The sequence below is a fragment of the Babylonia areolata genome, chromosome 18, assembly GCF_041734735.1.
Source record: "Babylonia areolata isolate BAREFJ2019XMU chromosome 18, ASM4173473v1, whole genome shotgun sequence".
Classification (NCBI taxonomy): Eukaryota; Metazoa; Mollusca; class Gastropoda; order Neogastropoda; family Buccinidae; genus Babylonia; species Babylonia areolata.
The window spans coordinates 39,194,410-39,219,379 of NC_134893.1; the positions used below are offsets into that span (position 1 = coordinate 39,194,410).

General features: G+C 42.5%; 1 protein-coding gene across 1 annotated transcript in view; it reads right to left on the minus strand.

Moving 5' to 3' along the window:
• The window catches only part of LOC143292753 (dynein axonemal heavy chain 7-like), a 91,992-nt gene that overhangs the window by 41,180 nt on the left and 25,842 nt on the right, over positions 1-24,970 (minus strand). Inside the window, exons 22-43 of the mRNA XM_076603297.1 lie at positions 23,423-23,621; positions 22,852-23,013; positions 21,957-22,148; positions 20,379-20,488; positions 18,880-19,048; positions 18,056-18,158; positions 16,827-16,954; positions 15,705-15,917; positions 15,175-15,408; positions 14,418-14,531; positions 13,829-13,978; positions 12,277-12,459; positions 11,295-11,471; positions 10,352-10,483; positions 9,630-9,725; positions 8,418-8,543; positions 7,409-7,606; positions 6,615-6,770; positions 5,085-5,253; positions 3,110-3,236; positions 1,400-1,616; positions 515-831 (exon numbers count right to left, since the gene is read on the minus strand). Of these exons, the coding sequence (XP_076459412.1) occupies positions 515-831; positions 1,400-1,616; positions 3,110-3,236; positions 5,085-5,253; positions 6,615-6,770; positions 7,409-7,606; positions 8,418-8,543; positions 9,630-9,725; positions 10,352-10,483; positions 11,295-11,471; positions 12,277-12,459; positions 13,829-13,978; positions 14,418-14,531; positions 15,175-15,408; positions 15,705-15,917; positions 16,827-16,954; positions 18,056-18,158; positions 18,880-19,048; positions 20,379-20,488; positions 21,957-22,148; positions 22,852-23,013; positions 23,423-23,621 (3,672 nt within the window). The remainder of the gene's footprint in view (positions 1-514; positions 832-1,399; positions 1,617-3,109; positions 3,237-5,084; positions 5,254-6,614; positions 6,771-7,408; positions 7,607-8,417; positions 8,544-9,629; positions 9,726-10,351; positions 10,484-11,294; positions 11,472-12,276; positions 12,460-13,828; positions 13,979-14,417; positions 14,532-15,174; positions 15,409-15,704; positions 15,918-16,826; positions 16,955-18,055; positions 18,159-18,879; positions 19,049-20,378; positions 20,489-21,956; positions 22,149-22,851; positions 23,014-23,422; positions 23,622-24,970) is intronic.

The window sequence follows — 24,970 nt, forward strand, 5'->3', positions numbered from 1 at the left end:
AAATGTTTACTTCTTGACCGTTTCTGATGAGTATGACTGTCAGAGAAGTGCTGTCACCTCAATCAGACAAGACTGAGATTACATTCAGTATAAATATATCAACCACCATACGACTGAGATTATATATCAGTATATAATGTCAGCTACCATAAGACTGATATTACATTCAGTATATATATCAACCACCATTCTTTACTGAACTTTTTTCTCTTGGGATCAAATTACCTTGGGTCAGCAGAATCAATCATATCACTGAAGCATACGCAAAACACAGGAAATGCAGTAAAAACTGATGCCTCAATACCTCACGTCAACAATGTTCAGCGGTCAAGGTGAGTGTGCTTACAGGTGTCTCTCAACCCCAGCAGACCTACCTGAACACCACGAGGTTCATGGGTTTTGTGAGTGTGCCTACAGGTGTCTCTCAACCCCAGCAGACCTATCTGAAGAGCATGATGTTCATGGGTTTTGTGAGTGTGCCTACAGGTGTCTCTCAACTCCCCAGCAGACATACCTGAAGAGCACGAGGTTCATGGGTTTCTTGCTGAGGTTGTTGAACTCCTCCAGGTAGCCCTCAGCCACAACCCTCAACTGTTCCAGATCTCGCACCTCCACGTAGTTCTTGGCATCGGACTTGGGGTCCGCAAAGTCGCAGTAGATGAGACTGCGGATGTCGTCTTCTGTCACCTTGCCGTCGTTGTCAAAGTCCAGGTGAGCAAAGAGCTGGTCAAAGTCTTCACGCATCTTTTCTTTGATGACAGTGCGTGAGGTGTTGAACAGCCAGTCACGGTCTTTGTCGTCCACCAGACGGTCATAGAAGACTCGGAATGCCTGAGTTATGCACATTAAATCGTTTTCTTTTTTTTTTCAAAAAGATGTCAAACTAAAACTCATCAAACCCCATAAATCATCTTTAAGAAAAGAACAACACTTAAGCAAACATGAAATTTAACAGCTTTGTCACATCCAGACATAGATCAGTTGACACAGATCAGTTACTCTTCCAAAATTACACATACACCCTTGACAAATCTATATAAAAAACAAAAATAAAACAAATCAAATAGTAACAAACAGAACATAAGGGGACTGGAACCACTGGCAAGAGTGACAACTTGAAAAGATCAATATCATATTGCTGGTCAAAAAATGTCTAAAAACTTAATTTCAACACATAAGAACACCCACACACACACACACATGCAAACATACACCAACACATTAACACATACACACACATCCATACACACACACACAACCATACACACATGCACACACACACACGCGCGCAAACACACACACATCTAATATCACTCTTAATTAATGTAAAATCAACGAACAAAACACACGTACACACAAAACAAAAACAATCAAAAAACAAGAAAACACTAAAGCTGACCTCATGCACCCACAGCCTCTTGAGGGACGAGGGATCCTCGGTGGTGTCTGGAGAGGACAGCAGGATGCCCTGAACGATGCGGGCAAAGTCCCGCAGGTTGAAGAGGTAGTGGGACTTCATGGGCGTGGGCAGCAGGTTGGAGATGGCCTCCTTGTACACCATCAGCGTGCCCTGCACGATCTGCTCCACACACGGCTTGAACTCGTTGCTGAAGCCCCTGTGGTCACACAACAGTCACCGCTGAATACCCTGACTCAATGCTGAAGCCCCTGTGGTCACACTACAGTCACCCCTGAATACCCTGACTCAATGCTGAAGCCCCTGTGGTCACACAACAGTCACCGCTGAATACCCTGACTCAATGCTGAAGCCCCTGTGGTCACACAACAGTCACCACTGAATACCCTGACTCAATGCTGAAGCCCCTGTGGTCACACAACAGTCACCGCTGAATACCCTGACTCAATGCTGAAGCCCCTGTGGTCACACAACAGTCACCGCTGAATACCCTGACTCAATGCTGAAGCCCCTGTGGTCACACAACAGTCACCGCTGAATACCCTGACTCAATGCTGAAGCCCCTGTGGTCACACAACAGTCACCACTGAATACCCTGACTCAATGCTGAAGCCCCTGTGGTCACACAACTGTCACCACTGAATACCCTGACTCAATGCTGAAGCCCCTGTGGTCACACAACAGTCACCACTGAATACCCTGACTCAATGCTGAAATCTCTGTGGTCACACAACAGTCACCACTGAATACCCTGACTCAATGCTGAAGCCCCTGTGGTCACACAACAGTCACCGCTGAATACCCTGACTCAATGCTGAAGCCCCTGTGGTCACACAACAGTCACCGCTGAATACCCTGACTCAATGCTAAAGCCCCTGTGGTCACACAACAGTCACCGCTGAATACCCTGACTCAATGCTGAAGCCCCTGTGGTCACACAACAGTCACCACTGAATACCCTGACTCAATGCCGAAATCCCTGTGGTCACACAACAGTCACCACTGAATACCCTGACTCAATGCTGAAGCCCCTGTGGTCACACAACAGTCACCACTGAATACCCTGACTCAATGCTAAAGCCCCTGTGGTCACACAACAGTCACCACTGAATACCCTGACTCAATGCTGAAGCCCCTGTGGTCACACAACAGTCACCACTGAATACCCTGACTCAATGCTGAAGCCCCTGTGGTCACACAACAGTCACCACTGAATACCCTGACTCAATGCTGAAATCTCTGTGGTCACACAACAGTCACCACTGAATACCCTGACTCAATGCTGAAATCCCTGTGGTCACACAACAATCAGAACTGATTACCATAATTCATTGGTGAAATCCCTGTGGTCAGACAACCATCCCACACTGGCTTTCTTTTTAACTACCAAGCAGACAGAGCAAGCAAAACAAAAAATGGAGCAAAGATTTTTTTTACAGATAGTATAAAATATACTGCCAATATCTTACTATTTTTGTTAGTTTTTGTGTTCCTATTGTTATCACTATTAATGTTGTAATTATCATTATCATTTTTGCTGTTCTTGTTGTTATTATAGTCATTATCATTGTTATCATCATCTTCATTATTACTATTATAGTTGCTATCTTTTTTTCTAAATCATTATTATCATTTATCAACTGGCTATCACTATCATAATGACTACATATAAAAGCAGAGTGCTGCACTCACTTTGCGGAGATGTGCCAGTCCATGATGCTGCGGAAGATGGTCATCATGGTGTCGTCATCAAACTCGTTGATGGTGATGGTGTTCATGTGACGCAAGAAACGAGGGGTCACGGGGTTACGACCGCCACCTGTGACACAGGTAACTCAACATGTCAATCACTCTAATGACACTGTACAGTACATTATCATTATTCTTAATTACTACTACTAATTCTGGGAACATAACAATCTTCAGAAACATTCATGAAAAAGCTCCCTGAGTATAGCGCATTGTACACCATTACTATTCTTAATTCACCATCTTCTGGAAAGATTCCCTAGAGCAATTTTTTTTCTTTTTCATTTTATCAGACAATGAATAAAATTAAAGGGTGTTCCTAAAGTGAACAGAATGGTGTTCCTTTAGTGAACTAATTCACACGTCCTATATATGAATTTAAATCAAAATATTTTTTCTGCACTCTGCATAAAAGACAGACAGACAGAATGGTGATTTAACAGAAAATGATCTAGCAACTTTCTCCACAAACAATAAGAAGGTGTATGACAGTTTTCAAATTTCACACACTGGATTTCAGACTCTGTCCCAACCAGTAAAAAGACAGGTCAGTACAGTGCCATGAACTATAGTAAAAAATATGTAGCTGTTTCCTCTCTGTCAGCGAAATCATATACGGAATGCTGAATGGTAACAAGAAAATCATGCTATGGTAACATACAAGCCTACACATACACTAAGATTCTCAGAGAGTTCACTTAAGATACTCAAGGAGACCAGCCGCCGTGGCGAAGTGGTTAGTGTCGCGGACTGACGGCTGGGAGGACGCGGGTTTGAATCCCAGCAGAGGTGGGTTTTTCGGCCCGTGGCCGGCTCCTACCCAGAGTTGAGTTTGCTGTGGGCTTAAATGGGGAGACTGGGACCACACAGTTGAGTGTCATCCACTTCAAGGATGCGTCTTTGGGTGTGTTGCTCTAATTATCTGACCAACACTGCAAGTGTCTGTATCTCTCGGGCCCGGTTAACGCCAGGATATCATTATGACAGGAAGCGTAGAGTACAGCCTTGTCACGCAGTCCCAAACCAAAATGGACCTCCATAGCAACATCATCATCATCGTCATCCTCCTCCTCCTTCATCGTCATCAATATAAACAAAATAGTCTCAAAGTCTGTGGCCTTTCATGCCCTGCTCTCATGGTGACCTCAGTTTTGATACCCCTACACTTCCGGGCTTGGGGTGAGTCCTGTCAATGTCTTCAGTGTCAGCAAATTCATGGGGGGCTGTTGTTTGAGGGACGTGGTGGCGGTCTCCACTCTGGGGGGGACGCTCACTCAGTCTGGCTCCACAACTAAGCCATTATTGTCGTTAGTAGGGGGCTTAGTAGGTGGTGTCCTAAGTACGTTAAAACAGAACAGGCACCACTGAACACCACCGAAGTGACTCAGCAGCAGTGCAGGGTCTCCTCTGGTGTGTGGCCTCCTGGCGACCTAACATCGATGGTTCCCTGTGGACTGCCGATGCTGGAACTGCGACGGACGAACCCGGGTGTGGCCGTGTATGGGGGAATCTAAATGAGTGGCGTGGGAGTAATGCCACTGAAACGGTGCAGATGATGGGGCAGCAAAAAAAAAAAAAAAAAAAAGATACTCAAGGAGGCATCACAGCATTCGGACAAATCCATATACGCTACACCACATCTGCTAAGCAGATGCCTGACCAGCAGAATAACTCAACGCACTTAGTCAAGAAAGAAAGGAAGATACATAAATTACATAAATGGATAATGGATAAGTTCTCAAATCAATGAATAAATATATCAAAATAAGTGAATAAATAAATAAATCTATATAAAAAAAAATTTTAATGTAAGCAAATATAAAAAGAAATAAAACGAAATGTAGAAAGGATAAAAAGAATAATAACAACCATAACAAAATATAAATAAACAAAAGAGAACAGAGTGTCCGTCACACACCTGGCGGCCCCATGGCTCCCATGAACTGCAGGTCGACCAGCTTGATGGCCGTGGTGTCCTTCAGGTCATACCAGTTCCAGTGGTCCAGCCACTGACGCAGCAGCTCAATGGGGGGCTGAGCGCCGTATGTCTCACGCATCGGCATGTTCAGGTCGTCCACAAAGGCAATCTGCAGAAGATGGAAAATATATCATTCTGAACAAAAGTGCTTCAAAAAAGGTTAATATTACAATGTCATTCCTTTCGCGGGACAGGCATATATTCATTATAGGGCTGTAGTTTCAGTCTGACAGTTCTAGGTCTGATCCTGATATCGGCACCTGGTGGGTTATGGGTGGAAATTTTTCCAATCGCACAGGTCAACATATGTGCCAGTCTGCTAGTATGTAATTGCATTCATGTGTATATACAAATAGACAATCAAAAAAGTCCGCTCTTAGATCCGAGTGAACGTGGGAGTTATGGCCCATGAACACAGAAAGAAAATCCCTTTTGCTGCAGTTCTTAGCCCTTCCAGCCAAGTTGACATGATTCAAAGATTTTTAAGAAGGCAAAAAAATGGAAATTATATTCATCAACATAATATTTGCTTTTTTTTCATAAATATTCAGAGACACTTCTTGAAAGACAAAAGAAAAGACCATACAAAGTGTCAACCAAGCTCTTTTCAAACTGATGAAGCCAAAACGTAGGGTAGGACATCGCCAGAGATGAGATGTGGAAATGAAAGATCATGAACGCTTGCCACAATGACTTACAGCCTGAGATATGTAGAAACAAACAAAAAATAATGAACGCTTTGCACTGCCATACAATGACTTACAGCGTGAGAAATGTAGGAACAGACAAAAAATTATGAACGCACTGCACAGCCATACAGTGACTTAAAGCCTGAGATAGGAACAGACAAAAAATCATGAACGCTTTACACAGCCATACAGTGACTTAAAGCCTGAGAAATGTAGGAACAGACAAAAAATAAAGAACGCTTTACACAGCCATACAGTGACTTACAGCCTGAGAAATGTAGGAACAGACAAAAAATAATTAACATTTTACACAGCCATACAATGACTTACAGCCTGAGAAATGTAGGAACAGACAAAAAATCATGAATGCTTTGCACAGCCATACAGTGACTTACAGCCTGAGAAATGTAGAAACAAACAAAAAATAATGAACGCTTTACACAGCCATACAATGACTTACAGCCTGAGAAATGTAGGAACAGACAAAAAATCATGAACGCACTGCACAGCCATACAGTGACTTACAGCCTGAGATATGTAGGAACAGACAAAAAATCATGAATGCTTTACACAGCCATACAATGACATACAGCCTGTGATATGTAGGAACAGACAAAAAATCATGAATGCTTTACACAGCCATACAATGACTTACAGCGTGAGACTGGAACAGACAAAAAATCATGAACGCACTGCACAGCCATACAGTGACTTACAGCCTGAGAAATGTAGGAACAGACAAAAAATAATTAACATTTTACACAGCCATACAATGACTTACAGCCTTCTTGTTGAGGGGTGGGCCGAAGACCCCTTTGCGCCGCTTGTCCAGCTTGGACATGATCATGTTCTGGGTCTGGTTGGCCGTGGTCTGGGCGGAGAAGTTGATGATGTTGGGCTTGTACACGTTGGTGTCCAGCTTCTTCAGCAAGAAATCCTGTCAACAGAAAATGTGAGCCACTCATGACTAAAATCCCTCTCTCCTTTAGACGGGATTGAAAGGGCCTCCAGCTGCTGCTGTGGAATGGTTTAACTCCCCTTTTTTTCACTTTTTTCACCCTAAATTAAAGCAAACAGACATACGCATGCAAGCACACAGGCACACACAAAAAATAGTGTGTCAATGACCAGGCAACTGTTTCACCTTTCTCTTCATGTTCCTTCAAAACAGAACTAAAACACCCTGAAAATCTTCTATCAGATTTTTTTTTTGTTTTAATGTATGATAATAATCGGGAAGATCAAAATGTACAACCCATCTGTTTTGCTCAAAGTGCTAACAAGAAAAAGAGAGAAGAAGAAAGAAACACTTATGCAAACACCTATTTCCTCTCACTTTCAATCCATCACACACACACACACACACACACACACACACACACATACACACACACAGAGCCTAACACATACATTAAACCCTGAACTTGCAAAAAATAATTTCATCTCAAATAACACCACAGCATGATGGTGAGCCAAAAGTCTCGACCACGAAATTTGGCCAACAGAGGAAACCAATCAACTGAGTTTTCATCTGTTTGACAAAAGAACAACATACAACACAAGACAACCACTCACGCTGATGTAGCAGCTCTTGCCGGTCCCAGTGGGCCCCACGAAGAGGCAGGGCTTCTCGTGCCGCACCAGGATGTCCATCAGGTAGGTGTACCTGACTGTGTCCACCGTGGGCACGATGATCTCGTTGAACATGGCGTCCTTGGGGATGGGCTCCGTGTCCTTGATGTCCTCCGACCATGAAACCCACTTGCCGGAACCCTGCGCAGGTGTGAGTTACAGTGAACATGAAGGTCTATAACCCTGGACAGTCACACGACAGGTATGAACAATGGTGAATGTGAAGGTCTATAACCCTGCACAGGTGCAGGACTAGTGTGAACAATGGTGAAAGTGAAAGTCTTAAACCCTGTGCTGTGACATAAGCGTGAACAATGGAGAATTGATCAGATTCAGATTCAGTAATCAATGTGAATTGTCAAAGACACACTTATGCACCTCACCCACAAACACACACATAGAAAGTCAATAAACAAAACAAAAGAGTACAAGAAATCTCTGGGTGACAATGTTTCTGACTGAAGATTAATTTATATATTCATCAGTAGTTTTGTTATAGACTGTAATTTTGACTTATTTTCATACTTCTTTCTCTTCTAAAATAACTGAATGTGAAGGTCCAGAACATTGTGTAGTCACATGACAAGTGTGTACAATGATGGATGTGAAGATCTATATTCATTTGAATAAAAAAAAGATCAAGCTTTACTTTTTATTTTTCAGGGAAATGGGGAAGGAGAGAAAAATAGAACTACCAAGAAGATTTTTTAAAGCATTGGTAAAGAATTTTTTGACACAACTAAAACTGTTCATAAACTCCTGAGAAGTCTGATTAAAATTCATCATAATGTACAACACATATCCCACACAAGTAGACACACAAGAATGGATAAGATCCACCAAAAACCTGTCAACATATTGTGAATAAAACACCTCTCATTGACAACACTGTGCTCATACACTTACACAAACATAATGTTGACAATAATGCAGTAATCAAACAATAGCTCACCTCCTTGACAAACTTGTAGTCATACACTCTGCCTTTAGGAGGGAAGGGGTTCAAGTAGGGCTTCATGGGCGGCTCCGTCAGCTCTGGAATGGTCAGCATGCTCCTGGTCTCTTCGGTCATCCCCCCCTGGACATGCAACACACACAATATAGTATAATACATCTTTATTCATCCGACTGGATATTATGTGCGCATTACACACTCAATATAATACAATACACCTTTATTCATCCAACTGGATATTATGTGTGCATTACACACACAATATCATACATCTTTATTCACCGAAAGGCTCATTATTCACACTACACAGCCTCTCAGACCACAGTTAAGTCCATGACAAAAGTTGAACTAAAAGGTCAAAAAGTAAAACATAATAAGCTGAATAAAAACATTGAAGTAATAAAACACAGCTGTTTGTTTCAGAGTAATACCACAGCACACTCAGGGTAGAAGCCTGAGATGTTCCACAATTAGAAAAAAAACACTGTAATTTTCTGACTATATGCAGGTAATATTGTTTCCCTCGTCCTTAACCCCTGTGCCTTATACACAAATGCACCTTATTCACAGACATAATCAATAACAGAACAAGTGGGCATTTTCTAGCACATTAACTTTCACTTTTCAAAAGACAAATAACTTTGGTGATATCAGTGCAGCTTGGTGCTTTCAGTCAGCTTGTTGGGGTTGGTTAAGCTTTAGTTAGCAAGCTATTTTCACATTTATTAACACTGACACCCTCCTTTGGTTATACAGTTGAAGGGGATAACTGTCAAAGGAAATGAGAAGAGGGACCTGTCTAACACCATCAGAACAACAACATGTTAACGGACATGTCTTTTATGTACACATATTGAATGATTTTTACACTGTTTATGTTACATACACAACAATGAATTTCTCTTGTTGGAGATTATAAAGTATTCTGCATTCTGTATACTCACAGTGATGCTGTGTTTTTCATGTAACATACACCACAAAGAATTTCTCTTATTTGGAGATAATAAAGTGTTCTGTGTTCTGCGTACTCAAGTGATGCTGCATGTTGTTCATGTAACATACATCACAAAGAATTTCTCTTGCTGGAGATAATAAAGTGTTCTGTATTCTGCATGCTCACAGTGATGCTGCATGTTGTTCATGTAACATACATCACAAAGAATTTCTCTTGCTGGAGATAATAAAGTGTTCTGTATTCTGCATACTTACAGTGATGAGCTCACGCAGCAACTTGTCAAACTTGATGCGACCGTTGTCATCAGTGCTGCCTCCACAGGACCAGGTGAGGGCAAAGAAAAAGATGCTCTGTGCACGACACAAACATTTCTATGTCATTTTCAGATGAACTCATTCCTTTCTTAGTCAGAAATGATCATGCAGTTTTTGTGCTCTTCATTTACAGTCATAAGATCAAGGTAATGTAATACAGTTTTATCAGCCTCTCCTTGAACAGCCAAGCAGTTTTTGTGATGTTTGTTAAGACTGTCATAAGATCAGGACAATACTACAGTTTATGACCATTCACTGACAACAGGATAACTGTGCAGCTGATGTGCCATTCATCAGCAGTCACGGAATCAGCTTAACTATGCAGTCTATCTGCCATTCATTTATGGTTTAAACTTTATGGCAACCATGCATTTTATAAGTCATCAATTCAGGATAAATCAGGTAAATCACAGTGGCCCTACGCTCCATGATCATGGACAAACCACTGGAAATGGAGCATGTCATGCACCTCAGGTCAAACCAAATCATACTGCATATTGCCCAGCTTACTGCCACAATGGTGGCATTCAGGACTGCTCATATATTTGATCAATGCCTGAATGAATATCTTCACTAAAAACAAAAACAACAAAACAAAAACAAGTGGGGGGAAGGAAGGATGTGTTAAGTGCACAGCTCCAGGGCTCCCTGCAAAGACGGACCTCCAGCCAGGTGATGATTTCCCGCTCCTCCAGCTGAGCGATCCTGCCCTCGTCCTGGAACTCGTCCATCAGGCAGTCCATCAGGCTCATCAGCGCCTTCACCAGGTTGGAGTCTGTGGTCGGTGACAGCTCCTGTACACACACCACACCACCGTACAGGATTGTTCTCTTGCAACATTTTCTGCTGATCTGGCTACACTGTAGTGTGTGAAAGTGGAGACAACAGTTTGGACAGCAAGTGTGCTGGAATGACCTTACAAGCAGTGTGTCACATGGATTCCCCAGTTCTGTTTTAAAAGTCTCTCAAAACACACCTCTTCCAGGATGGTTTTGGTCATTGAGATTAATTATTCTAAAATAATCTAGCATGCAAACTACTAAAAGAATAATACATAACCAAAACTTTTCTGATAGATAAATGAAAACATTATCTAATTCTAACAATTTCACATAAATCTTATGATACTGCGATAAATAAAAATTCCACCAATGATGCAAATGGAAATTTCCATCCTGGGGCACCATTTTGCACATTGGAAGGAGACAGAATCTTCCATCCTATGGGCACTGAAGGGGTTAAGCATATTTCTCCATTTTACTCTGTTCACACCTGCCTACTCATTCAGTTTTTCTTCTCCTGCTTCTTATCATGCCTGTGATGACGCTGCTGGAAGCTACCAACAGTCTTCTGGGTGAAAAAACAAGAAAAAAGACAAGTGTCCAATGATGTTAAGTTCTTTCTGTCATTTTGACTTTTAAAAAAGTGTACTATAGCGTAATGTGTATCTGTGAAATGTGTTGTTATTGGTTGTTATGGGTTTTTTGTTTGTTTGCTTGTTTCTTGCTGTTTTTTATCCTTAGAAATACCAACCTTGTGATGTACATTTTCCTATCCGAGAGGAAGGAAAAAAAGAAGGAAAAAAAAAAAGACAAGTGTCCATACCTTGAGGTGCTTGCGGACAAGGAAGAGGCAGGGGTCGACGAATCGTTCAAAGAGGTCGTTGATAATGGACTTGTGCATCTCAGTGAGGGTGGAGGGCATGGTGTGCATCCAGGACTTGACCAGGGGACGCCAGCCCAGCGTGCTGGGCTCCATGTAGATCATGCCACACCGCGACACCTGGACACAATGCATAGGTGAGTCGTGAGGGGCTCCACAAACATCACAACACAGAGAAACACACCTGGACACACCAAACAGGTGAGTCGTGAAGGGCTCCACAAACACAGGCAAACACACCTGGACACACCAAACAGGTCAGTCATGAGGGGCTCCACAAACATCACAACACAGGCAAACACACCTGGACACACCAAACAGGTGAGTCATGAGGGGCTCCACAAACATCACAACACAGGCAAACACACCTGGACACACCAAACAGGTGAGTCGTGAGGGGCTCCACAAACATCACAACACAGAGAAACACACCTGGACACACCAAACAGGTGAGTCGTGAGGGGCTCCACAAACATCACAACACAGAGAAACACACCTGGACACACCAAACAGGTGAGTCATGAGGGGCTCCACAAACATCACAACACAGGCAAACACACCTGGACACAGCAAACAGGTGAGTCGTGAGGGGCTCCACAAACATCACAACACAGAGAAACACACCGTGACACCTGGACACAACAGACATGTGAGTCATGGGGGGCTCCACAAACATCACAACACAGTGAAACACACCTGTGTGAGTGCGTGCGAGCGTGTGTGCATGTGCACAGGTTCTTACTTGTATGTCTGTGCATGAACACATATGCAACAACTGTCCACGCTTGCAATGGATGCATGCATGCATGCATGTGTGTGAAAGTGTACGTGCCTGCGTGCATGCATATGTATGCATGTGCGTGCGTGCATGCATGTGTGTATGTGCGCGTATGCGCGCGCGCGTGTGTGTGAGCCAAGAACCTACTGTGGCGGGGGAGGCAGCCTCCAGGTCCATGGGCTCAAAGATGAGGTTGGTGGTGTTGGCCAGCTGGATGATCTCGCCACTCATCAGGCACAGCTTCTTGTTGTCGTCCAGCACTGTGTTCATGTTCTCGATCCAGATGGCGTCCACAGGCCCATCAAACAGCAGCCACTTGCGGTCCGGGGTCTGTGCGCATACACACAACACACACACACACACACACACACACACACACACACACATACATACAGACACACGCAAACATACACTCACACACACACAAAGACACACACACACACACGCACACACACACACACACACACACACACACACACACACACACACGCACACACACACACACACACACACACACACACACAGGGAAGGTGCTTTCAAAGCAATGTTATCATGCCAGGGAGAATGTGGCAGAATGGTAAGGCACATATCTGCCAATACAATGTTCAAGAGGGTCTGTTTTCAGTGCCAAGGGGAATGTGGCAAAATGGTTAAGACGCTTATCTGCCTTTACAGTGTCCCAGAGGGTCTGGGTTCAATTCCAGCTCTCACACTTTCTCCCAAGTTTGACTGGAATCAAACTGGCAGTCTGAGTTATTCGGATGAGACGATAAACCAAGGTCCAATGTGTAGCACGCACTTGGTGAGCTGAAAAAGAACCCATGGCAATAGAAGTGTTGTCCTCTGGCAAAAATTCTGCAGAAGAAATCCACTCTAATAGGCACACAAATTTATATGCACGCACTCAAGGCCTGACAAAGTGCATTGGGTTATGCAACTGTCCAGCATCTGCAGATGTGGTTTAGCACAAACGGATTTTTGTGAACACAGAAACTGAAACTAATCATACCTGGTTTGTTTGCATGAAGAAGTGAAACTACATTCACACAGAAGCAACTCCATTAGGTTGCAGGAGAGGAGGGGGGGGGAGGTGGCTGATGTATTGTGGGATTTTTTTGTTTTTTGTTTTTGTTTTTTGGTTATTCTTAAAAGAATGTTGGTCACAGAGATTTGCATCCATAATTTTGAATAGAATCATACTGTTATAGAAGAAAAGAGTTACCAAGCACACTACAAAATACTGAACTCAGAATTTTTAATATAAGGTCACTGACCTGTATGATTATGGTTACACATGTTATACACACAATTGCCAATAAATAAATATTGTTTTCTCTCCCACCAAAAAATGTACAGTTTTTCAAGCTATCTTTATAGCTCTTAATAACTTAAAAGCTTGTGTACTCCAAATCTGAATTTGATGAAAGATTACATTCATTTAGCAATGGTAAGGTCGAATAAGCAATTTTTTAGCTGCTACAATGATTTAAAAGAACAGTATATTTCATAACAATTATTAATATATAGTTTGTTTGATAGTCTTGTTCAGAACATTCCACTATATGTTGTTTAAATGTTTTAAAGAAATGCACAGAGAGAGAGAGAGAGAGAGAGAGAGAGAGAGAGACAGAGAGACAGAGAGAGAGAGAGAGAGAGAGACAGAGAGAGAAAAGACAGTGGAGTAGTGGAGATAACTGACCGTGGAGGTGGCAAAAGCCCTGTAGCTGACAGCCAGAATACCATCAGACCACTCATGGGACACAGGGTCAAAACACCCGTACAGCTGTCCCATGGTGATGGCCTTGGGGTTGATGACCGTAATCTGCACCTTGTTCTCCTCCATCAGTCCCTGCAGGCAGCCACACAACGTGTGCAGGTATTGGTATAAGGAAGTATGAGCAGGCACATGCCGACATTGAAGCATACTAGCAAACACCTGTACACATGCGCACACCCTGCATACATACACATGTATGCATACAATGCACACACACACACACACATACACACACACATACATACACGTACATATGCATATGCACTACACATATACACACATGTACACACACCCACAATCACATAAATACACACAAGTAAACATCTTAAATTCATTATCTTTTGTACGAATCACACACACACACACACACACACACACACTCATGCACTCACACTCACACACACACAGACACACACACACACACACACACACACACACACACACCACACACACAAAATCCATGACTCTCCATGTCACACACACACAGAGGTACACCTCAAGTGGCTCTCACCTTTTCATGGATGTCCGCTAGAGCTCCAGCCAGAGTCCTGTAGGCTGACGTCTTGCCACCCAGTGGGTCACCCACTATCATGAAACCGTGACGCACAATCATCATCTCATAGATCTGAAACACAATGTCCATGTTCAAAGCTGATGCTGTGGAATATATTGAACCAAAAAAACCAACCAAACAAACAAAAAACCAGAAAGAAAGGAAAATCACAAAGAAACAGAACAAGCCAACAGAAATTCATACACGTTCTCTGCATTTCACTAACCAGCTTCCCTGTCTTATTTTTTTATCTTTCTTCTCAATCTTGTTTGAAAATCTTTCTACTCAGAATTTCAATGCATTGAACAAGCATTTCAATGATTAAAAAAAAAAAACCCACCTGCTGTCTTTAACAATCTATTGCAGAGGCAAATAAAAGAACAAAATTGTGCATGAAAGTCAGTCAAATATGGAACAAAAAAAGACAAAGTGCAAGGGTGTCTCATACTACATTAGATGTTAGATAAGATATATGAGATCATTCATCTTCTCTGATGTCTTGTATAACAGTGCTTTCAGAGGAAGAAGAAGAAGAACAAATCTAATAAAATATCAATAATAGATTAAAAAAAAAAACCAACAAAAAAGAGAGAGAGAGAGATAGTAATAATGATGATGATGAAAACAACAATAAGGAGAAGGAAAAGGAGGAGGAGGACTATAAAAAAATAAAATAAAATAAAATAATCTAAAAAATTTTTTTAAAGACAGCCACCTGTTGGATCTTCTCCAGGAAGAAGTTGGTGCACTGGAGGTTCATCTTCTCACAGTTCTCCTTCACTGCCTCATTCAGCACATCATAGTCTGGGGCTGGCAGCTTGACCCCCGGGAACAGGTCAGAGGTGATGCCATCAAAGAGAGGCAGGTCATGGTTCAGGAACTTGGGCAAGTTGACGTCGATGATGGAACGCAGCATCAAAATGTTCTCGTCTTCCTCTGGGTATTTCAGCTGTTGGGGAAAAGATAGTAAAATTTTATATACATACTGTCTATTGTTTGAATATACCAGTAAAAGGCTATATACATATTGTCTTGTGTCTGGGTAATCTAATCTGTTGAGCAGCGCCCAGGTGTAGAGCAAAATTAATTTTCAAATACTAAAAGAGTGTGTTTGTTTTCTTTTACGTCTTGCTATTTCACCTTGTCATCATGAAGTAAACTCCAGTCATCACTTGATTGGACATAAAAACCTAACTAGAAACTTCATCTCTTAACATATCCAGCCATCAATAACGTTAAACACACCTTGAGGTTTCCAGCTGCAGTCAGCACAGACTTGACGGCTCTCATGCCGTAGTCGTAGTGATGCTGAGAGGACAGCTGCTCAGAGCACAGACGGTACACAGCCACGATCTTCACAGACAGTGGACGGGCTTGCACGAAGCCACAGGAGTAGAGAGAGATCTCTGCAATGAGGGCGTAGTCTGGCACCATCATGGCCACCGTACGGAACAGGGCCTGCTCACAGGGAAAATACCAAAGTCAGATTGTTGTTCATGGTTTGGTCATCACTTTCTTTTGTCATTCCCAATATAGTTTTACAGAATCATAAGATTTATGTTGTTATTGCTGTTTTTTGTCCTGTGTAAACAATGGCTAGTGTGATCTTGCTTTTTCTTTTTCTTGCAAGCAAACTTTTTTCCCCCCTATTTCAATGTATTTCTTTGTCATGTTACATTTCGGTTTGATTATTTTTTTATTTATTCTTTCACACATTCATTTGCTTACTGTGCGAGCTTTCCACCACTTTCCATTTCCACTTTCCAGACTTCTTAATCAATCTTATATTTTCTTCCTTCTTTCTTTTAATATCCAGTTTCAAAAACACATAGAAGTATAAACATGCGTTGTAACGTTGGGACCAGAAAAATGACTTTAAAAAATGGGGGACACAGAAAAAAGAAATGTATCAGATACAGACAGACAAAGACACACAGAGAACAGCAAAGGAAACACAAGAGCAGCTCAGACACAGACAGACAGAAAGACAAAGACGCATAGCAGTAAATGAAATATAAGAGCACATTAGACACATACAGACAGACAGACAAAGATACATAGCAGTAAACAAAATACACTAGCAGCCTATACACAGACAGACACACAGACAAAGATACATAGCAGAAAAACGAAATTTAATAGCAGCCTGGACACAGACAGACAGACAGACAAAGATGCATAGCAGTAAATGGAATACAAGAGCAGATTAGACACCACAGACAGACAGACAGACAGACAAAGACACATAGCAGTAAATGAAATACAAGAGCAGCGTAGACAAAGACAGACCAACAAAGATACACACAGAGAACAGCAAATGAAATACAAGGGCAGTCAGGTGAGGAAAAGTACTGAGAGTTCCCTGACCTTGAGATTGTCAGGCAGATCGGAGCGTCCAGCGTATCCAGGGTTCATGGTGATGAAGACGGAGCAGGTGGGGTCCAGTTTGATCTCCGTGCCCTCAAACAGCAGTGTGTCAGAGCCAGAGTTGATACCTGACACAGCAACAAGTTTATTCTGAATGGCTGCATTACTGTGGCTGAAGTGTTGTGCTTTTATACGCTTCTCTTGAATTTTTTATACATTATTGTGTCTCAGTGCTGCACGTGCTTTCACACACTCGTCACAAACTCTTGACACATTATTATGTCTAAATGCTGTGCCTCTTTTTGCTTATTTTGAATCTTTATACTCTGCCTTTAGAGTAACATATATAATCATCAACTTCACAAATATATGCAAAACTATATTCAGTACAGTAATTTCTAGCATGACTGGTTGACATTATCTTTAACTTTTCATGAACTGTGTAATTTTCAACTTGATTGGTTGACATTATCTTTAACCATTCATGAACTGTGTATTTTTAAGTACGCTGGTACACATTTTCACCAACCTAAGAGAAGAAAACTGAATCAGCCTGCATCCTCACAAAATTCCCCCACAGCTGCACACACCGTGTACAGTCAGGGGCAGACTCTGCAGCAATAGGCGAGTGGTTTAAGCGTTGGACTTTCAATCAGAGGGTTCAGGGTTTGAATCTCAGTAACGGCGCCTGGTGGGTAAAGGATGTGGATTTTTCCGATATCCCAGGCCAACATACTAGTGCCTGAACCCTCTTCGTGTGTGTACACACGCAAAAGATCAAATACACTTGTTAAAGATCCTGTAATCCATGTTATCGTTTGGTGGGTCATGGAAACAAGAACATACCCAGCATGCACCCCCCCCCTCGAAAACAGAGTATGGCTGCCTACATGGTGGGGTAAAAGACAAAAAAACGGTCATACGCATAAAATGTTACAAGTCTGTCTGAGTGCGTATGTGTGTTTGCCTGAAATCTAATTGAATGACACAGGAAACGATGATAAGCACCCAATGGCAGCCATCATTTGGCTCTACACAGGTAGGCATCCTGTTGTACAAATGAACCCATGTTAGAAAAGCGCTTAGAGCTTGTTCCCCAACCACGTAGGCATTATGTAAGTATCCATATCACCATCACCAGCCTACATCCTCACAAAACCCCCCATTTGCACACACGGTTTACAGTCAGGAGCAGACGACCCTGCAGTAGGAGTCAGCTGTTAACTCACCTCTCTGAATCGTCAGGATCTGCTGGGCCACCACAGACAGCACCTCCAGGTCAATGCGGTTGAACTCATCGAAGCACGACCACGCGCCACAAGATGCCAGACCCTTGGATCAACGACAACGTCACTGATTATAATCCTTAACGTTGTGACACCCAACTGTCTGTGACTGACTTGGAACTATAAATGAATGAATAATGAATGAACTTGATTTATAAAGGGTGCATACGAATTTCCACACTTAGGTTGTGTGCTCACAGCCCCATCCACACACACACACAGAGGCAGAAACAAACAATTCACACACACACACACACACACACACAAACATAGGTGCATGAGCGCACGCATGCGCACGCACACAAGCACGCACACATACACACACACACATGCACACACACACACACTATTTCCCTGTTTTTGCTCAAAATAATTGCTAAATGATCAGAACTTGAATTCCTGTGATCTGCAAGAATTTTATCTTACCTGATTATCAAATACAGAATTGTCTAAGCCTGTACACTTTTAGAGCCATACGAATGTCCTAGCTTTTCTTGTCTTCACTTTGAGTGTGAAATGAAACGTTTTTGTTTTTTTATTATAAATCTAATTGTCTGTGCCAGTGCTTCCTTGTGGGTGCTGAAATATGAGGTTAAAAGAACAAAGCCAAAGTCAGCGTAAAAACAGATATCAACAGGCAAATTATACTTGTACAGATTTGTACCTTCAGTGAATGCCTGTCACTAAGGGTATGAATGACAGGTTAGAAAAGCAACAAATGATGACCTCTCACAGACCCTGCAGTCAGAGCGTACACACACGCCTACCTTGAAAAACTTGCCCAGGGCAATGTAGTCCAAGCCGTCAGAGCAGTTGAAGACGACGCACTGTTTGGCGACGGCTTTGGCCAGATCCTTGGTGGTCTCTGTCTTGCCAGTTCCTGCAGGGCCCTCAGGGGCACCCCCCAGGTGGAGGTGCAGGGCTCCAAACAGGGTTCTGTCACACAGAACAGTCACCACTCTTCAACTCTCTGACTTTTGGCACACATAGAGAGAGAGAGACACTCGACGCTTTGACACTTTAATGTCATTGGCCATGAGGCCCTTATGACATGGGTGAATGCATTATAATACTTTCAATTTATGACAAACCATTATAAGAGAGAGAGAGAGGATGGAAGACAGAATGGCTTAAATATCTAACACAACAACTCAGAGTAGAGCAATAATACACCCAGACACTTGCCATACATGCATACAGCAGAACAATAGGACCTCAAAAACCTTGGCTAATGTATAGTCATTGAACATACTTAAATGCACATCTCAAGAGACACTAAGGCAATTGCTGTGCCAGACGATGGGAAAGCATTGTAAGGAAGTGATTAGTTAAGGTATGCATGTGCTAAAGTGGCAGAGAAAGGTAAATATGAAACTGTGGAGGAAAGAAAAGATGTGTGAAAAAATAAGAGGATGGAGGCCACACCCAAAAACACGGGAAAGAGAGAAAGGGGGGAAAAAAGTTCTTTAAAAAAATAAATAAATAAATAAATACATGGAAAAGAGAAGAGTTTGGAGGCCCCACTAAATCAACAGCAACAAAAACACACAAAAAACCTGACTGTCCGTCCTCCCAATGACTGTCTAGATGGCAGAAGTAAAAACAGTCATACATGTAAAAGCCCACTTGTGTATACAAGTGAATGTGGGGGTTGCAGCACACATGTGAAGAAGAAGGAGAAGAAAAAGATTGACTGTCCATGTTTGTAGTGAATATTCTTTCTGATTGCCCACTGGGACACAACTGGAAAAATAGTGGACCAGTGATGTTTTTTTGGAAAATTTGTTTTGATTGCCGATTTTTACATTCTTAATTTCTAATGAAAGATGATAATAAGAATAAATATAAGAATGTAACCAACAACAGCGACAGAGTGGAACATGCTGAAAGAAGTCAATGAAAGAATCATCATAGCATTCTGAGTGGTCTTTAACAGTACGCTTGCAAGTAGCTGCCTCACACCTCTAGCAAGGCTTTTTGTTGTTATTTTCTTTTGTTTGTTTGCTTCTTATCAAATCCATCACATTACTTTATCAGTTTCATGCACTCTCCCAAGTCTGTTGTGACAATACCCACAACTGGACACTGCAACATAATCAATCCTGAACAAGGAGACCTGAACAAGGAGACCCACTCCCTAACAATTTCTTTGAAACCTGCACTGACTCTCAGCAATTTGATTTCTATCAAACAAATTCATAAAAGAATATATGAATTTTTTTTAAAGACTTCACTGACAAATGCACTGAAACAGCAGACAACAGACCTGTAACACCTGTCAGTGAGAGGGGTGATGACCAGACGACCGCTGTTTCCCAGGTACTCGTAGCCGTACTTCAGCATGGAGTTGATCATGCGGGTCACCATCTGGTCGTCCTGCACAGTCACATGGAGAAACCACAGTTGGAAGGCTTCGAAGACATCATACTGCCACATGAAAACCACTGTCTGAGGTTACCAACTTTCATGTTCTTCATCACGTTCCCTTTGCATGGACAAGCTGATTTTTCAGAAGTGACATGATCATAAATACAGACCTATCTCCCAACAACATAATTACTGTGAAAGTAAGCAACACAACCACAAACCTACCTCCCAACTCCACTAAGGCTGTGAATGCACAAAAAAGAAATGAATACAAACCTGCATTCCCAACCATACCATATCACAGATGTGACAAAGCAGAACAGAAATACGTTACGTCTGCAAGAGTATATGTGTGCGTAACTGAAACCTGATTGAATGACACAGGAAACAAATGATGAGCCCAATGGCAGCTGTCAGTCAGCTCTACCCAGGTAGGCACCCTCTGTGCAAATGACTCCGTGTTTGTAAAGTGTTTAGAGCTTGGTCTCCGACCAAGGATAGGTGCTATGTAAGTATCAATATCATAACAAATCAAGTCAAGTACAAACTCACCCCCCACACCCTCCAGTAGTTATAAAGACAACAGAAACAAACTCACTTCCCATTAGTGATAAAAGCATAACAGAAACACATACTCACCACCCAGCATCAATAAAAAAAAACAACATGACACACTTCTTTGTCTCATCCCACCCTCTGCACTCCCCTTGTGTCCCTCCTCAATTGTAGTATTCCTGTGGTGTGTGTGTACCTGTGGGCTGGTGTTTAAGCGCACGTGTGTGTGTGTGTGTGTGTGTGTGTGTGTGTGTGTATTTTGTGCCTTTTTCCTGCAATTATTCATACATATTTTGTTTTCCACTTATATGTCTTCATGTGCTCTTGTGTGGTATAATGCACTGTTATATATATACTGTCCCATGTGAGGCACTTAGAGCCCATCTATAGGGAGTTTGTGCCATGTAAGTACAATACATTATCATTATTATTACTACCCTTCACCAGCAATGGTAAAAACCGACCACAGAACCACAGTGCCATGTTACCTCCGAATAGCAGCAGAGCTGGGACAATGAAAGACCCCTCTACCAGCAATGGTAAAAACCGACCACAGAACACAGTGCCGTGTTACCTCCCAGTAGTAGCAGAGCCGGGACAATGAAAGACCCCTCTACCAGCAGTGGTAAAAACTGACGACAGAAACACAGTGCCATGTTACCTCCCAGTAGTAGCGGAGCCGGGACAACGAAAGACCCCTCTACCAGCAGTGGTAAAAACTGACGACAGAAACACAGTGCCATGTTACCTCCCAGTAGTAGCGGAGCCGGGACAACGAAAGACCCCTCTACCAGCAGTGGTATAAATCAACCACAGAAACACAGTGCCGTGTTACCTCCCAGTAGTAGCGGAGCCGGGACAACGAAAGACCCCTCTACCAGCAGTGGTATAAATCAACCACAGAAACACAGTGCTGTGTTACCTCCCAGTAGTAGCGGAGCTGGGACAGCCACTTGAAGTCCAGCTCGCTGGACACCTGGTCCTTGCAGAGCTCAGCCAGCACATCACGGGCATGCACCTCCAGCACAATCATGGCCTGCAGGGTCACACGGTTCTGCTTGGACAGCTTGCCCCGCACCAGGGCCACGATCTCATCAATCTGCTTGTTGTTCACCTGCACAGCAAACAGCCCACAATAACTTAATCAACTGCCATAAGATATTTCAATATGTGGTGTAAAGCACATAGACATTGCTCAAGAATCTTGGTCATTCAATATGCATACATAAAGACATGAAATACTATGCTTTCAATATGTATATATAAAAGACATAAAACTGCTCACATCTTAACTTTCAGCAAAACACACATACAATCATCCCAGTCATAAACATACTTCTTCGTCTTCTTCTTCTTCATACATAGGCTTTTACGTGTATGACCATTTTTACCCCGCCATGTAGGCAGCCATACTCCGTTTTGGGGGGTATATACATACAATAATCACAGAGGAGAAGGAAGCACACAAGACAAAGGAAGAACTGGAAAAAAAACCCAGCAGTATTCAAATTTGCAGCGGAGTTAGCCAAGTGTAGAAGTGAGGATCTGGCTTTATAAATCACACAAAACAACATCATAAATTTTGAAATGAATCATACAATGTTGCATTTATTTCATTTTCAGTGTAACAACAACAAAAAATGATGAAGAAAAGCCACAAAGGCTAGGCATAATCCATCACATTACAATTAAACAATTAGACATATCACAGCAACATATACCACCATACCATAATCAAACACAGCTGTATAATAACAACATGAACTATCTACAACAATCAAACACGACATATAATAACAACATGAGGCCACGCCCACCTCCAGGTAATCGTCCAGCGCTTTCTGACCGCTGCGGATGGACTCGTGGACGTAGGTGGTCCAATACTTCTGGCCCACACAGAGCACGGCCTGGCCTGGCCATTGCCGCACCCATTCAGAACGCGGCGTCTTGGTGTAGGCATCCAGGGACTCTCCGATCACCTGTGTACCAGTGGCAGACATTGTTTGTCTGATTTCTCATTTTGTGTTGTTCTTTTACATTGTCTTTAAATTGTACATTTCTTTGTTCATCACTATCAAAAATATGTTTTAAAAAATGGTTTCAATTTTCTGATAAATAGATAACATCTAAATCAAAAAAATAAATTAAAAAAAGAGAATAACAAGATCTCAGTTTTCCAACTTTTTAGATGCTTCTTAAGGTGTGAGGTTTCAATTCTTCATCACTTCACAAATTGTGCAACTGTCACCTGCTTATGCTCATCACTTGCCCATTTGGCATTGATAAATTAGATCATTGTTGAAATTCATTATTGTACCATAAGCATGCACACACACACACACACACACACACACACACACACACACACACACTGGTGAGGACAGGCACCTTGTGGAGAGAGGAGATCATATCGGACTCCAGCTCCAGAAGCCATTTCTCCACCTGGCCGCGGGCCTTGGAGGTGGAGATGACGTCCCTCAGCTGCACCACCTCCCCCTCACTGCTCTTCATGTGGGTAATGTCCAGCACGTCTGTGAACTCCAGCTTGGCGATGCCCTCAAAGCACTTCTTCAGGTGAGGCTGCACCCTGCCACACAACAGTCACAGCCATCCACTTTCACTTTCACTTTCAGGGAGGTGTCAAAGCATGCAGACTGATCCAGATGGCATCCACTTTCACTTTCAGAGAGGTGTCAAAGCATGCAGACTGATCCAGATGACATCCACTTTCACTTTCACTTTCAGGGAGGTGTCAAAGCATGCAGACTGATCCAGAGGGCATCCAGTCATACCCATAACAGTGGGACGTTTTTACTAGTTGCCATGGTGAAGTGGTTAGCGTCATGGACTGACAATTGGGGGGATGCTGGTGCAAGGCCCATCAGAAGTGAGTGTATTTTAGCCAGTGACCAGCTCCTGCCCATGGCTGAGTGAGCTATGGACTCAAATGGGAAGACTTGGGACCACACAAAGGTCATCCACTTCACTGATGCGTCTTTGGGAATGTTGCTTGAATTTCCTGACCAACACTGCAGGTATCAATAATAATAATAATTATCATATTTATATGGCACTGAATCTTGTGCAGAGACAAATCAAAGCACTCTTGCATTACAATTAAACTCTAAAACTGGAAAAAACAAGAACTGAAGACAAGGAAGAGGCAGGGAAAGGAGGTTATTTTGGGAAGAGGTGGGTTTTAAGGCCAGACTTCAAAGAGCTGAGTGCGGAGACCTGACAAAGAGGAAGTTCATTCCAATTGCAAGGTCCAGAGACAGAGAAAGAATGGCAGCCAAAAGTCGAGTGTTTGAATCTGGGTATGCGTAAACAGAGTGGATCCGAAGCCGATCGTAGAGAGCGAGATGGAGTGTAGAGGTGAAGGCAGCCAAAGAGATAGGGAGGGGCAGATTTGTGAATACATTTACAACACAGAGTGCTGATCTTGTACTTTATTCTGTGTGAGACTGGTAGCCAGTGGAGATGAAGCAAAAGATGAGTGATGTGCTCAGATCTTTTCTTTCTGAGGACAAATCATGCAGCAGAGTTTTGTATGCGCTGAAGGGACTCAATGAATGAAGCAGGCAAACCAGACAATAGGGAGTTACAGTAGTCAAGGTGAGAGAGAATGAGAGAAACGACAAGTCTAGATGTTGTGTCAGTGGACAGATATTTCTGGACAGAACTGATATGTCCCAACTGACAGTAACAGGATTGACATGTCTGACTGATAAATTTTTGCATGGACAGTGTTTTGTCAAGGACAAATCGAGGTTCCTCACTGAACTGGAAAGAGGGATGGATGTACTGCCAAGTTTGATTGTGTCAGTTATGATGGAAGAGAGTTTTTGTTTAGTTCCTATTATCATTGCTTCCATTTTGTCTGCATTCCATTTTAACTTATTTAGAGTCATCCAGTTTTGTATGTCCAGGAAGCAG